Source organism: Carassius carassius, chromosome 42 (assembly GCF_963082965.1).
Source record: "Carassius carassius chromosome 42, fCarCar2.1, whole genome shotgun sequence".
In the NCBI taxonomy this organism is placed as follows: Eukaryota; Metazoa; Chordata; class Actinopteri; order Cypriniformes; family Cyprinidae; genus Carassius; species Carassius carassius.
The window spans coordinates 17,476,473-17,492,756 of NC_081796.1; the positions used below are offsets into that span (position 1 = coordinate 17,476,473).

The following is a 16,284-nucleotide window of genomic DNA, read 5'->3' on the forward strand; positions in this document are numbered from 1 at the left end:
TCAGCATTTTTCTCAAAAGAAAATGCTCTTGAAAAAGAAAAATAAATCAGTTAGGAGGAACAATTGAGACTCATTTGTGAGTTTTCATACCTCTAAATACATATTACATATATATAACAATGATTACATTCACATTAACTCAGAAAGAAACAAGTAACATTCAGGCATGAATTACTCTAAATTGAAACACGCAACTACATTAAAAAAAAAATCACAGAGTGGAAGTAATATAGCACCTCTTTTTAATATAGCTCTATTTTTCATATACCTAATATAAAGTATCAACATTTGCTCAGTTTTGACATTTACATCTGGTTTTCTGGTATACAGATCATAATGTATGCATAACTAAAGAAATACCGAGTAAGATGTAATGTCAAATCACGACCAGTAGAGAGAGTCTTAAGGGCTGCCACTGCTTTCTCCCAATGAAGAAGAAGCCAACAATCATTTGTGATATCAAAAACCCAATAAAAACATGCAAAACAGTAACAATAATGACTAAAATTAATGTTGGTCATATTTTCAGACATGCGATCAATTTCACAGTTGGACATATTTGTAATGGACCATTAAGTGGAGGGTTTATATCATTCTTAAACAATGAATGAAAACTAATATTTAGCCACTGTATGCAAATAACACAAATCTTACCAAGAGAACTCTTTCCACCGCAAATAATCTTCTCAATCTCTACACTAGTAGTCCACTGTCGAGGCTTTATAGAGTACAGTTGGTTTGTAGGTGGTTCATATGACTTCGGGGCATAAAGAATAACAGAGGGAGGGGAGTGACGCTGCTGGCAGACCGTGGGTAGAGGTTTCAAATGCTGAGCAACAGGAATTGGTGGAAAATTGCTTCCGATGCAGAGGTGTTGATGTTTGCTATGTGTCTGGGAACCATGATGGGCCGGTGCACCTCGATCACATGCAACTGAGCGTGGGCCAATCACCTGTTCTCTGGTGTAAATATATGCATGCGTGCATAAGTCACACCTGGCCTTTCGTCTGCTGTTGAATCCAGTCTGTGAACTTTATGACACGTGTGTAAACTCCAGGCCGGTTCTGTCTGGCGCAGCCCTCACCCCAGCTCACAATGCCTGCTAGAAACCACCTCCGGCCACGTTCCAGACACACTAAAGGTCCCCCAGAGTCTCCCTGTGTGAACATAGATGTGAATATATGAAGGGTGAACACTGACAAACAGTGAACACAGAAGCACACACACTAACCTGACAAGCATCCACTCCTCCTTGAATGTTTCCAGCGCAAAGCATTCTGGGAGTGACCGCATCATCATACATTTTACTACAAGTGTTGTGACTGATAATGCTAACGGTGGCCTCTTGCAGCAATGTGGCCAGTTCACCTGAAATCAGAAGCATTTAGTTTAAATCAATGCATTTAATGGCATGAAACAGTGCTTGCAACAGTTTCTTTGTTTAATCTGACATATTTCTAAAACACTTCTGCTGATATAAAAATACTTAAAATATGAAAATAAACTCATTTGTTATTAGTCTGGCATGCATTTTATAATCATTTTGAAATAATTTTGCTCCCTAGCAAATATAAGTATATTTCTTGTAGTTTCCATTCACCAACTAAGATGGGTGGGATATCTAATGTGTGACTTTGACATTTTGATGGGGATCCTGGGGATTTTTTTCAATGGATGTGGTCAAAGATGATATCTTTAGAATGCATTTTTCTCATATTTAGTCATCGTATGAATCATGTTTTTCAAGAAAGTGTTGCTAATGTTGCCTTGCTTCAACTCAACAAGAAGTAATTGTTTGTTCTGAATGAGTTTCTACAACGTGTCATACCTTCTTCTGTCAGAACCCCCCATCCAGTGACAAAGCAGCTGGTTCCGGAGGTGAAGGCGTGAGAGGGGGCAGGAACACAGACGGGCTGTATCAACTCATTGAAAAAGATAGGGGTACTTAGTTCTAAAAGGGCAATGTCATAGTCGGAAGTGAATTGGTCATATTGCGAATGCAAGACAATGCGGCGGATTTGTCTGGTGGCTGCTGCATTGCTGACCGAGTTCATAACTCGCATGCCCATGTAGGCCCTCCATGATCGCGCATCAGAATACCTGCCAAAAAATTAGAAAACACTTTATAGCTGGAGCCTCAAATATTTAGGAGTCCTAGTGACAATAGACTTAAATAAAACACTATATTCTATCTTAATATATTTTAAAATGTAATTTATTCCTGTGATGCCAAAGCTGAATTTTCAGCAGTCATTACTCCAGTCTTCAGTGTCACATGATCCTTTTCTTTTCAGGATTCTTTGTTGAATAAAAAAAGTTCAAAAGAGCAGCATTTATCTGAAATAGAAATCTTTACTATTACTAATCACAATTGAATGTGTCCTAGTGGAACAAAAATACTAATATCTAATACTGACCCCAAACTTTTGAACAGTAGTTCATGTGCCTGAATAAAAGCTCACTTGATTGCATCGGAGTCCTGAAAGCAGTGAGCTGCAGAGACGAGCCAGCGGCTGGCCACCAGAGATGCCCCGCACACATGACCATAGCGCTCCATTTGGAGGCTGACCTGCCACGGCCATGAGCCTGCCTGGGCATCTGTTCCACCCACAATCTTTGCCCTCTTCCTGGGCTTTGTGCCACAACCTACATGCACAGCAGGACATTTGTAAGATTTGTTATGCAAGCAAACAATCTTGCTTGCATGAAAAATGTAACCACCTATAATAATAAATTGAAGTAATTTGTAATTCTATGAGAATGCTCACTACAGCGCAACTCATCTGAACCATCTTTGCAGTCTTTAATTCCGTCACACTCCGGGTTGATCTTACTCAAACACTTTCCACTGGCACATTTGAAGGAGGAAGGAGAGCATCCTTTTGAAACTGCAATGATCAGAGAGATAGAATACTCTGCAACACTGATAAAAATTAAAGAACTGGAGGACATATAATGAGCATTAATGACATATGATCTTTGTGATTGTGTCATTGTTCATGTGTGTTTGTTATGAATGTGTTCAAACTGAAATCCATGTGGCTTGATTGTGCAAATTTGTTTTGGGCCAGTAAGCATGGAAAGATGAAGAAACAGAGTGGAACGGTTAGGTAAAGTGGGTTTTACTCACATGCTCTTGTGCAGTTGAGTTCATCGCTGCGGTCTTTGCAGTCCACAATCCCATCACACACTGAAGCTTTGGTGAGGCAGATTTTGTTTGAGCACATATGATAGCATTTACCTCCTAAAAGGTGGGCAAATTGAACACACACAAAATATAAAAGTTGTTGGTCATTGTCTCATTGCTTGGCAAAAATTTGCAGGCAAAATAGTACATAATTTCAATAGGAACTGGGGATTTTCAAGTTAAAATTTCCCTAAAAGTTAGTCAAGCAACTTTGCCTCACTGAACAGCAGAAAGCTGCTTAAATTGAAAGTGACTCATGTGTGAGCAGTGTTTTATACATTTTTACTCCATTAACAATGAACGCGTTCTTGCACACAAATTTTCGCTAATGTGACCACACATATATTCAGTACATGCACACCAAAACATAGGCAGATCTTACCACAAACTCTCTCCACACATCTGTAGCAATGAAAATAGATGTCTCTGAATATCAGTGAATCCAGGAAGACAGGAATTGTGCATGCTGAAGTATTTAATCTTCTTAAGGATTAATAAAAAGACATTCTTACCACAGTTATTCTCTTCACTGCTGTCACCACATGCGGTGTTACACTGGCTGTGTGGTCTGCACTGACCCATACAATAAACTTCTCCTCGTTTACATGTGTCTAATTACAGTAGAATAGTGTTAAATAAGACAACAATGCTTGGCTTACAAGAATGCATGGGAAGTCAAACTCATGCACTTACTGCATTTAGCCTCATCTCGTCCATCAGAACAGTCTTTTTCTCCATCACACACTTTCCTTAGAGGAATACACTTGCCATCTCCACAGCGAAACTGCCTCGGACATGCTAATTTGGGAGAATGAGCATGAGCATTGCTTACTGGAGTGTACATTTGTGCTCTGATCAATTAGCTTATAATTCTTAATAAAATAATGCCATGATTGGTTAAGAATTCTTGGGCCTCAAAGTAATTTTCAATTTTTATTTTTCAACAAATGGATAGTTTAAATTTAACTTTCAGAAGTCATTTTTTTCCATTAATACCCCGGTAACTTGGGTAAAAATAAATAAAGTTCCTTTACAAGATAAAAAATAAATAAAAAACTTTAATATGCTTTTCCTAGAAACCACATAAGGACTCACCACTTTCAGGAGAGAAGGCCCTGTAGATCAGGTAAAAACCTTTATGGGTCAAAGACTCATCCGAGTGAAAGTGCAGCAGGACAGGTGAGGAGTAGATCCTCTTTCTGCTGCTGTCCCCAATCGGGTTACAGAGTCTGTGGAAGTGTAAGAAAAACATACACATGCACACAAATGCACTAGCAGCTCAGCAAAAACACCTGATATGATTCTAATGAATACTTGGATGACATGACACTTACTTGACGCCACCTATTTCCAGCCAATCTTTTTCGCAGGTGCTCGAGGAGGGTGAATCCTGAATGTCTAGCATCACAATGGTCACAGAGAGAAGGTATCCCGGCAACGGAGCCTAAAAGAGAAACCAGACTCTCAAAGGGCGCACTCTTACACAAAAGCATCAGCCACCCCGCGCTCCTCGTCTCAAAGAGGAAGCATCCAGGCCCTGAATGGGATTCATAGTGCATGCATGCTAACACTGGGCAAGAGGCTCATGGGATACATGGGAAAACCTTTAGCCTTAGCTCACCCTGATTTTCCAGTTACAGTCCACATTTGGAGGGTAGTAGGCGGGGTAGTAAGGTGACGTCACTGTGCCGTTCCACGCAGTGAGGAAACCACCACATTCTACAGAAAAAAAAACTGTGACTCGGAACCAAAGAATTTCTAAAACCAGAGCAGAATAATGACTAAAATGACAGCAGATCGTGTTGACCGCCAATTCACACACCTGTTTTGGGTATAGCCTGGAAATAAGCTTTGAAGATGGCTCCTTGCCTCTGACGATTGAAAGAAAATGTGACAAGCATGACGTTTCCAGAAGATGTCAGCTTCATTACAGGGGATGTTCCTGATATTGGCAGACCACACCATCTGAGAAGAAAAGAGATTTTAACTGAGGTTTAGGGAACTATACTATGAGACTGACAGTATGAAAAGAAAACTGCATTTATGGATAGATTGGAGAGGATCACATCCTTTTGGAGAAAGAAAAGCACCATATGTTTACATTATTTGTACACTCCAATCTCATTTGTTATGATATTCGATTTAATTCATGCCATATTGTGCTCACATGTCTGACCATTGACATCTAACCTGTTGCGCAATGTCTTGATGTGACATATTTGAATTTTTTAATGAGATTTGAGAGCTACACCTGAGGTCTTCAGAAAAATGGCTTAACACTGATAATCATAAGAGCTGTTTCTTGAGCATCAAAATATTAGAATGATTTCAAGGACCATGTGACAAAATGTAATAATATTTCACAATATTAATGTTTTTACTGTATTCTTGATCAAATAAATGCAGCCTTAGAGTGCATAGGAGATGTCTTTCAAAAACATTTTCAAAATATCACTTCCCTCAATCTTGTACATTCGAGTACAGTAGTAATGAAGTTATGAGGAACACTTTTACATTGCTTTTTTGCCATTTTTAGAGCTAAAGAGCTTATAAAAAGCTATTAAAAAGGATGGAGATTCTACAAAATATCTTTCTTTGTAATCCAAGATAGACCATTTAAATTTTTTTTTGGTGAACAAACCACCTCTGAATATTATAATTAAATGAATAACACAACATTTAGGCCAGGAAATGTATGCTACATGTATGCAAATGGACAAAAGCGGATTTTGTGCTGTCCCACTCACCTGGCGATGATCTTGTTCTGAAGCGGCAGTAAGAAATCATAAGCAGACAGCTTGTTGGCAGAGCAGCTTCCTGGTGTCACCCCTTGAAGTGTGAGAATGACGAGCCGCACAACGTGACCAGACGGCACCCGAAGCCTCCACTGGTAATACGGCTTCTTCGGACTGACAAGACTGAGTGTGCGATTGTTTCCATACTTAGCGTACAGGTCAAAAGACATGGCTGTTAGGCAGATGGAAGTAAGAGATGATTAAAATGAGTGAATAAATCAAGAATACAACCAAAATAATGATTGTAGGGGAGTTTTCATGACAGAATAATAGTCTTATAGTGATAGTACACTGTAAAACCCGCCTGGTTGAAGGACTTGCATGCAGAGTTTACTCAGAGGATTAATGGGACATGGTTGCATTTGAATTGCCTTACCTATGCGTGAGTAACTTGTGTTTTTCTTCACTCACTGTATGATGTATCATGGAGGATACAGAAGAGCTTAGTTTAACCAACATTTGGCAGCTCAAATGAGTCAGTGTTCATAAATCATGTGAGTAAACTCAACAGGCTTTACAGTGTATTATGGTTGTACCCTGCAGCCCCAACTGCCACTTGCCACTCTGTAAAGAGTTTGGGTTCTTTATTTTTTCCGCTTTGTCATCAGAATCTTCATCATCTTCATCATCTGCATCACCACTGTCATCTGGATTCAAACCTTCAGACACAGGAAGATATGTTAAGATGTTTTCCATACTTCAGAATGGACAAAAACAGAGGGATGAAATGCTCTTAACCCAGCAGACGCAGTGTGTCCCCATCCCTCTCCATGTAGTAGCGTTCCTCATTCCTGCTGAAAAGGACCTTGTTGGTTCCAGGTAGACGCCGTTGCAACCGTGACGGGTTCACTTTCCGGAGTTCCTCAGCAATAGCGGGAGGAGCAGAGAATTTACTCCAGTAGTACACACAAAGACCTTCCACTCCTTCACTGTCATCAGGACACATGACTTTTAACAAGATGCAAACAACTAAAACTGATTTCGTTTGAGTTCATGGGCTTTAAATCTCAGTCATGTGCTACAGGGGGAAAATGCATATTTTAACAGGCGCCAAATGTATGACAGAATCAGACCAAAATAATGATGCTGGGAAAATGAATACTAAGTTAGCACAGTTGCAATGAGGCATCATACCTACACTGCTGTTAAAAGTTTGGTGTTCATCAGATTTGTAATTTTTTTTTAAAGAAGTGTCTAATGGCATTTATTTGCATTTAGATGCAAAAATAAATGTTAATAATTAAAATGTAATGTATTCTTGTGACGGCAAAGCTGAATTTTCAGCAGCCATTACTTCAGTCTTCAGTGTTACATTTGAAACAGAAATCTTTTGTAACATTATAAATGTATTTACTTAATAAATATTCATTTATTTAAAAAAATCTTTTTTGTACATGAAAGCTTATTAGGTGCACATTTAAAAAGGATCAGGTGGAACGATGCCTGACAAAGTCACCCTAAAAAGGCCTTCATTCAACATTCAAAACTACAAGAAAAAACACACACTTAGTATTCTGCACATTTCATATAGCATTGAATGGCAGCAGATGAGAGACTAAAGGCTATTGGTATGCTGTGCCAGCACTAACAGACTATAGAGAAACCAGTGCACTGAGTATAGCAGATGACCTCAAGTGACCACATTAGAGCAGGACTGGCATACAAGTGAAGTAAATCACATTAGATTTGCTACTTGTACCAGACATAACATCTGCATGAGTGAACAACAGCTGTAACTATAAGACAAACTGCTGAAGATGTTGGAAACTAAAACTACAACACATATATATATTTCTGTTCATTTAAATAAATCTAAAATAAATATATATATATATACATTTTTAGATAAACAAATTTTAGGTAAAGTTTGAAAATTGATCATCAAAAGGGAATAAAATAAAACCAATAACAAATAAACACACACACACACACACACACACACACACACATATATATATATATATATATATATATATATATATATATATATATATATATATATATATATATATATATATAATTTTTTTATTTGTATAAAATACCATGCATAATTTTCTTTTTAAATACCATGCATAAAATGTCCTTACTTTCTGACAGATATCACTGCAATAGATGTCTAAGAAATCACAACTGTTTCTAAGAACTCTAATCTCTGCAAAAAAAATAAATTAATAAATAAAAAGGGCCACACTTTTTTAGCCAATCAGAAACCATTCCGCATTTTTGCTCAGAAATAAAAAGGATAAAAAGGCTCATTTTAATTTAGTTTATTAACATACTGTGATATTTGTGTTCATGTACGAACTCACCTAAATGCAATAATTCCTGAGTGCTGATAATACGAACTCCATGGTGAAGAATCATACAACTCTGAGAACTTACATCCGCGGCACATCAACCGAAAGGAAGTAAAGAGATGATAAAAAAAACAAAAACAATTATCATGACAAACATCAGCCGCTATTCTATTTCCATTCTCAATCTATTTCTGAAAACCGTAAACAAACCACTGATAACATCTACCAAGGTCACAAAGTTTCTGCCTGGTATAAAAGTATTTTGAGACGTCTCAGTGACATCAGAGCTACGGAAGGCGTGACATCATTGAAGAAGGTGTGACATCAGAAGTGGTGGGTAGTAACGAGTTACATTTACTTCGTTACATTTACTTGAGTAATTATTTGGGGTAACTAATACTTTTCGGAGTATATTTAAAGATGGGTACTTTATACTCTTACTTGAGTAAATTTTTGAGGAAAAATCTGTACTTTTACTACGTTACTGTGGGCGACGCTCCTCTCGTTACTTTATCTTAATGCAATAAATGTTATAAATGCTTCAGTTTATTCCAAACGCGCCGTCTACTTTTCTCTGGGCAATGAGCGCTGCCCATTCGCGAATGATTCATTCTTTTGAGTCGATTCTGTTCAAAGGCTTTATCAAACCAGTTGGCAAACGAGTGAATTAGTTCATGAATCAGTTTAAATGATTCGTTCAGTTCCCTGCCGCGTGCGCTGAGCGTCTGAAGTGGTTCACTCGGAGTTGTAACGTTTAAGAACAGCAGCGTTGAAAACGGGGCTATGGAACTGCACTGAATTGAAAGCAAATCTGCAAAGGCTATTTGCTAGCGATGAAGATCTTTATTAGATGAACACGACGTGTGCTGTCTACTGTTTAACAGGTAATAACTTGGGCTACATTCGATTACAGTACACGATACCACTGTGACATTAGTTTGTTGTACGTGTGTGGCTTATAACAGAGGGGAGTCAAGTTGAATGCAGCTTTCAAAAGACAAAAAATAGCCGATTAAGATTTTATTAATTTTAATACAATCACACCGGTGCGAGGAGGTTCAGCAAGTCATCATCTGCTGCTAAATTCAGATCTGTGATCGCTTGCTGGCGCTGAGCCAGAGATAGATGCGTTTTTACATCGCTGCGCATTATAACCAATCACACATGATTCTTTTGAGCTTATTAAAGCATTGGCCAATCAGAGGTGTTCCGATGAGTCATCGCTAAAATGCCGGTGCTTCCTTCACTCGCTCACTGACTGAATACCTCTTTCTGGCGAATTCTCTCGTCAGAAACAACAAAGTGCAGATGTGTGTACGAATCTTTAATTAAGATATTGATTTCACAGTGTTAACAGTTTCAGTGATTTTAATGGCAGTTTCTGAGAGTGATTGAAATCTAGACTGTCAGTGAAAATGATCTTTAATAATGTAAATGTTATTTGCTCTCTTTCTGAACAATGAAAGATTAGTAGCAATATTTATATCACATTAACTTTCAATGTAAAATTCACATTTAATATAAAGTCAGTCATATTAAAAATATGTTATGGCATGACACCTATATCTGTTACTTAAGTAAACAGACAGGGTTTTATAATAAATTACATAAATTGGAGTAAAGGCTGATGAAATATATACATTTATACACGCACACATACATTACATACATTTTATCTATATATCTAAATAAAAATAGGCTCAGTATATATGACCCAAAGTAACTAGTAACTAACTACTTGAGTAGATTTTTTATCCGATACTCTTTTACTCTTACTCAAGTAACTATTCAAGACTAGTACTTTTACTTTTACTTGAGTAAATATTTCTAGAAGTACTTTTACTTTTACTTGAGTACAGTTTTTGGGTACTCTACCCACCTCTGGACATCAGTGGCCCAGGCGAGACCTGCAGCCTTGGCACAAAAGCACTGTTCTAGTGCGATTGGCTTTGAGCAACAAGAGCTTTGGGCAACAACGGCGCCATTGTCTGTAGCTCAATGTCATCCCGGAGTGCTGGATGGAAGGGGCGGGCAGTGAGTTTAGACTGAGTTTTATGAGTTTTTTTTAATCTCACTTTGTACGCTGTCACTTCTCACAATCACATTCGCTCGAAATTAAACGGGATTATAGCCATGACACAGGTTACATTTAGGCTAGTTAGAGCATCACGCTGGACGAAAATTCAAACTTGGCCAGTTTCCTCATCGGCCTCTATTAATCTCACGCCTAATGTAGACACAAATGCCAACTATTCCCATGATACTGTTTTTTTTGGCCCAGTCTTTCCTGCGCTCTCAATCCTTACTTTCTCTCTCTCTCCTGGCCTACTCTGTCCCCTGGTCTACCTATCTTTTCTTCGCTGGCTGCAGCCTCTCAGCAAAGAGGTACATACAGAGCATCTGATTGTGTGTGAGGAAGCTCACAGACAATGTTTTTATTGAAGGACTGCTCTTCCTCTCACTCAGCCTGCCTGGGCCCTGTCCCTCTCACAAACACTGTTCTTGTCCTCGGCCCTGAAAAGCCACAGTCCTCTGGGGGTCGGTCTCACCGCACCACCTCACACCGAGCCGGGCTCCGGTTACAGCTGGCTTTACATTTAAGAGGGCCACGGAGCGGCCGAAGACTGAGCAGAGCCTGCTTTACATTTAAAAGGGTGACAATGAGGAACGAGCGCACCACTGGACCTGCAGCTCTGGCGGACTTTGGGTTTGAAAGTGCCAGGGACGAGCATCGTTCCTTGAGTGGTCTCTGGAGAAAGGCCGCATTCCGGAGAGATCACGGAGAAACCGGCTTTGTTGTCGAGGGCAGCACAGAGAGACCGTTATGTATGTTTATGCTTACGTAATGGCTTAGCGCCTGAGACTGGAGGCGGAACTGTGTAGACGACGGGTCTGCCAGGTCTGGAGAGAAGCTGAGGTTGGAGAACTCGATGCTTCCTCCAAGGTAAAACACTGAGAGCGATGGAGAGGCTGTGGGAACAGGAACACACATATTAAGGGATGATATATTCAGACTTTAAAAAAGTTTAAATGTTGATTAACACAATGAACAACAGCCCCAAAAGGTATCGGTACACTTTAAATGTAGGAATACAGTTCAAATCATGTGACATTTATTTTAAGAAAGCACACAGATACCTTTCAAGCAAAAAAGTTTGTAATGCTTAAATAATACATACACTACAAATATTAGATGGTTAGTAAGTTATTAATAATATTAATAATTTTATTCAGCAAGGGTCCATTAAATTCATTAAATTGATCAAAAGTAACAATAAATAGATTTACAATGTTATAAAATATTTCTGTTTCAAATAAATGGTGTTCTTCTGATTTTACCAAAACATAAAGCAACTCAACTGTTTTCAATATTGACAACATTAATAAGAAATCACCAAAATCAGCATATTAGAAGGATTTCTGAAGGATTTCGTGACACTAAATATTGATGAATGGCTGCTGAAAAATCAGCATTGCCATAACAGGAAAAAAGTACATTTTTAAATACATTACAGTTGAAAACGTTAATTTAATTTGGACTAATATTTCACAGTATTACTGTTTTTACTGTTTTTTTAATTAAATAAATGCAGTTTTGGTTAGCATAAGAGATTTCTTTCAAAAACATTCACTAATTTTCCCAACCCCAAACTTTTAAACATTATTTAATCACATTATTTAACAATGATTGGAACACTAAATCAACTAAACTAATTTTGGGATCCTTTAATTAACAGTAAATTCAAAATGAAATAATTTAGTCCTGACAAAAGGATTTTTTTTTCATATCTAACACAATGACATTCATACATTTTTAAAGTGTGACTTCAGTATCCAAAGACATGTCCAACTATCTTTTGAGGATCACATATATCATATCAATAATAATAATTTTAAAAAACATATCTAGCAGCTCAGTGTATTTGCGTAGCAAACAAAACAGGAACATTTTCAAGCTCCTTGTCTCCTTGGACAGCCAAGGATGAGAAGCTTGACTAGCTATATTGGAACATACCAGATCATAATCTCAGCATTCCTCTACAGCAGAGGGTCTTAACTTACATGCAAGGAAATGGAGAGTCAGTGCAATGGCAGCCGAGAGAGGGAGGAGGGGGGAGACTCTCAGCGCCCACTTACTCCATGCCCCACAATCTGCTCTCTTGCCCACCGGGCTCTTGATGTCAGACTCGCTGCTAGATGGACTTGTCGTCTGGGTGGGTTTCGTCACAAAGTCCTCCTAAACAGAAGTTGAGAAACTTAGCCTTAATGTCACTTGGTGAGACAGCATACTACTCTTTAGTCATGATCACTATCACAACCTTTCTGTCACCCTACAACAACCTATGTGTCGTATTTAATGGGCTTCCTGCCGGATCATTCTAAACACCTTTTCATTAGGAGGAAGGGGTCACGGAACTAGGATATCCTAGTGGGATTCCCCTGTGGAGTCGCACAAAGCGTAATTTGAGGGTCTGCTTTCCCACGGCCCCTCTCAGCGGTGTCAGCACTCCATCTTTGACAAGCACATTCAAGAGACTATCAAGACCAACGTTTAGACACAGGCAACCCAGTGGTCAAACTAAAAGGTTTAAATCTATTATAACTGCTAAAATGAGCTTAAAATACCTCTTGTAAGTTTGTATAAGAGTGGGGGGTGTTGGAACAACGGGTTGGTTGGAACACATCGGTTTAACCAATAAGGAACTGGAAACTCTTTAAAAGAAAGATTCGAAAGGGGGTTTTCACAGTGATTCTGTTGAAGAACCAATTTTGGTTTCTCATAGAACTTTTCAGTGAACAGTTATTTTTTCTTAGTGTGAACCATTTTTTGTTTCTTAGTGTGAAGAACATTGTAAAATTCTAAGGAAACTTCTTCCACAATAAAGAAGCTTTTAAAGAATGGAAACGGTCCATAGCTGTTAAATGTTCTTCATGGAACCATAGATGACAGAAGTTACAAGACCTTTGAAATTACAAGGCATTTCTGAAAATGCATAATCTGAATTAGTATGTTCTTTTTATATATAACATCCATGAAAGCGTTTCATCTATGTGTTTTACAAAAACTAAATAAACTAATACAATCATGGCTTTCAATTGTAATTCTATTGGACCAACAAAGATTTGCACAGACTATCCTACATTTGCACCAACTTTGAGTGACTAATTTACAATTAGATATGATTTGTGTATTTCTAATTTTTATTTCCATTTGCTTTAAGATAAAATGTGTTCTTAAAATGTGTAAAATTAGGTGGTGAATTCGCTCTAGTCGCGGCGTCCGTGCGCGCGCGGTGCTGATGGAGGGTCTCCTACCTGTGTAGGTGCACCGGCGGGGGCGCAGGCTCCTAAACCAGAGACGCTGTAAACTTCGCAGCTTCTGTTTTGGGGAAAAGTCCTCATGGCCCGCTCTCTTATGGCTCCGATGCAGCGATACAGAACAATACCTCGGGCAGACAAATCAGCCCGCAAACGTATTGCGATCCCGGAGAAACCCGACCTGAGCGGGTCTGGCGCTGCTAGCAGTCACTCTCCGTGCCCCTCCGCCAACAGGTGCTGCACGGCACCCAGCATGCACCGCGGCACAAAGGGAGCACTATGTGCAGGTACAATCCACATAGCCATCCGTGCGATAGAAATTGTGGGCAAACTTATCCCGTGGTGTGCGTGTGCCATGGGCCACAATGGGCAGTCTGATGTTACATGATTAGAGCCTCATTAAATTAATCGCGGAGAAGAATGCATCATTACAGCGGTCCGTCTCCTGGGGATGAAAAACATCAGCGCATAGCTAAACATATTTGTTAAACAGGAGTCGGTGTGGATGAAATATTCCGTTGTTTCCCCCGTGTCTCACGTTACGAGCCACCGAGGCGTGCAGCCTGAGAACAAAGTGCACACTGCAGCACACTGTAGTGATGACTAACGATTCCTGGGCAAAATTAGGACATTTTCCTTTTTATGAGAGTATTTATCGTATGTGTTATCATCCTTGATTTGGATGGGGGTGCTTTTATTTTAAAATCTCAACGCTGTAACTATTTTAAAATATATCTGAGAAATATAGGCATATATATATATATATATATAAATTATGCTTGTGCATATAATAATGTGCCTACTTGTATGTCTGTTTGACCGATGAATGAACGATTGAATGATTGAATGTTTCCTAGCAATAAGGCAAACACTGTAAAAACAATATTAGAGCACTACTTCATATAGACTATTATTAATAATTATCACTCATTATTTGACATTATTACCATATTTAGCTACAAAGTAACATGTTTACCTTTTTTAAAAAAAGATCTCTAACATCCAGCTCTTATTGGGTCGTCCGAGTCATTTTTATAAAATGAGAAGCTCAGAAACCCCTAGTGGTTGTATTAACTATTTTAAGTCGGAAGATGGCGCCAATGATCTATATCGATTTGCCCTGAAAGACCGTGGTTTACCGGCTTACCCAGGTGCCACCGCCGGCATGTTGCCATCATAGACTGTATAAAAACAGCCATGGACAACGGTGAAAAGTCCAGTTTAGCGTCATTATACAATATATTTTAACCCACCTAAAGCCGACGCAACTGACCAATCTGAGATAAGGATTCCAGAAATTTGTGTAATAAAACAATGAGTGCTGTCAAATGATTAATCGTGATTAATTGCATCCAAAATAAAGGTTTTTGTTTAGGACTACATAATATATACAGTGTGTACTGTGTTTATATATATATATATATATATATATATATATATATATATATATATATATATAAATAAATACAAACACTCATGCATGTATATATAAGACATTTTTTTGTTTATATATAAAATATTTATACTTATATATAATATAGATTATATATGAATATATTTACATGTAAATATTTTTTAAATATGTACATGGTTGTGCATTTATATATAAAAATAAATATACACTACACACATATTTTATATAAACAAAATACTTTTATTTTGGATACGATTATACGAGATTAATCGTTTGACAGCACTAGAAACTATTAATATTATTTAATAATTAAGTTTTGTTCATTTTATATGATAATATATGCTAACATTTTAGTACTAACCATGCTGGGAAAAAAAGCTGAAACCAGCCTAAGATGCTTGGCTGGTGTTAGTTGGTATCTAGAAGTATCTGGTTTTAGCTGGTCTCCCAACCTGGGTTGCGTTTCCCAAAAGCATTGTTAGCTAACTCTGGTGGTATATTCCATCGAACTCTATTGTTAATGACAGAAGTTGTGACTATAGTTGCTGTTGGCAAACGCACCCCTGGCTAAGATGGTCAAGCTGGCCTCCCATTCTCACCAGCAAAAAAAGTGGTCAAAACTCCTCTTAAACCAGCTATTACCAAGCTGGAACACCAGCTGGTTTCTGCTGTTTCCTTGTTTTTTCAGTACTATATGCCATTTTTTTATCTATAGTAATTTAGATAGTTTAAAAAGCTTTAATATATATACTATATTATGAAAGTTAACCTTTTGGTCTTTTATTTGGCAGAAATTATTGCTGAAAAAAGACTACAAGAAGTTCATTGTTCCAGACAAATGATATATAATGGAGTTACATGATTGACAGACACATGTATTTGCTGTGGAACAGTTGTTGAGATGACAATGGCTTGTTTTGAGTGTGTGAAATACATAATTCATTGTAAGGTGGATTTATTGGCTGTTTCATAATTTTTAATATGTCTTTGGATCCAGTCTGAGCTCCGGAAAGGTTGAGTCTGCCGCAGCCGGAACCCCAGCTCACAATGCCTGTCAGAAACCAGCGGCCCGAGCGTGCTTGACAGGACAGAGGACTCCATGAATCTCCCTGGAATTAGAAATCATTTATTTTAAAATCCAGAGACAGCTCACTTTCATCAACAAGAGAGATTAGTCCTTTTAATAATGCTCTGAAAGAGATACTAAGCTTATGCTCGGTTCATAAAGCAGGGACCAGTCCAATGGGTGTTATCTCCCTTCACCAGGCAGGC

At 38.3% G+C, this 16,284-nt stretch overlaps 1 protein-coding gene across 3 annotated transcripts; it reads right to left on the bottom strand.

Moving 5' to 3' along the window:
* Nucleotides 1-225: 225 nt before the first annotated feature.
* Nucleotides 226-13,835, bottom strand: LOC132124198 (suppressor of tumorigenicity 14 protein-like). 3 transcript variants are annotated; one of them, XM_059535102.1, is made up of 19 exons: nucleotides 13,596-13,835; nucleotides 12,342-12,516; nucleotides 11,122-11,249; nucleotides 8,292-8,359; nucleotides 6,721-6,911; nucleotides 6,519-6,641; nucleotides 5,935-6,154; nucleotides 5,010-5,152; nucleotides 4,809-4,906; nucleotides 4,522-4,631; nucleotides 4,283-4,416; nucleotides 3,881-3,985; nucleotides 3,700-3,798; nucleotides 3,131-3,244; nucleotides 2,769-2,888; nucleotides 2,463-2,646; nucleotides 1,829-2,100; nucleotides 1,232-1,368; nucleotides 226-1,157 (listed from the first exon to the last, which is right to left on the bottom strand). In XM_059535102.1, exons 1-19 carry the CDS (start codon nucleotides 13,680-13,682, stop codon nucleotides 990-992), a joined length of 2,676 nt encoding a protein of 891 aa, XP_059391085.1. In that variant the 5' UTR covers nucleotides 13,683-13,835; the 3' UTR covers nucleotides 226-989. The 3 variants fall into 3 exon arrangements, with proteins under 3 accessions (XP_059391085.1, XP_059391087.1, XP_059391086.1); XM_059535104.1 differs by lacking the exons at nucleotides 12,342-12,516; nucleotides 13,596-13,835 and having other exon boundaries at nucleotides 6,721-6,906; nucleotides 11,122-11,246; XM_059535103.1 differs by lacking the exons at nucleotides 11,122-11,249; nucleotides 12,342-12,516; nucleotides 13,596-13,835 and having other exon boundaries at nucleotides 6,721-6,906; nucleotides 8,292-8,488.
* Nucleotides 13,836-16,284: the final 2,449 nt, after the last annotated feature.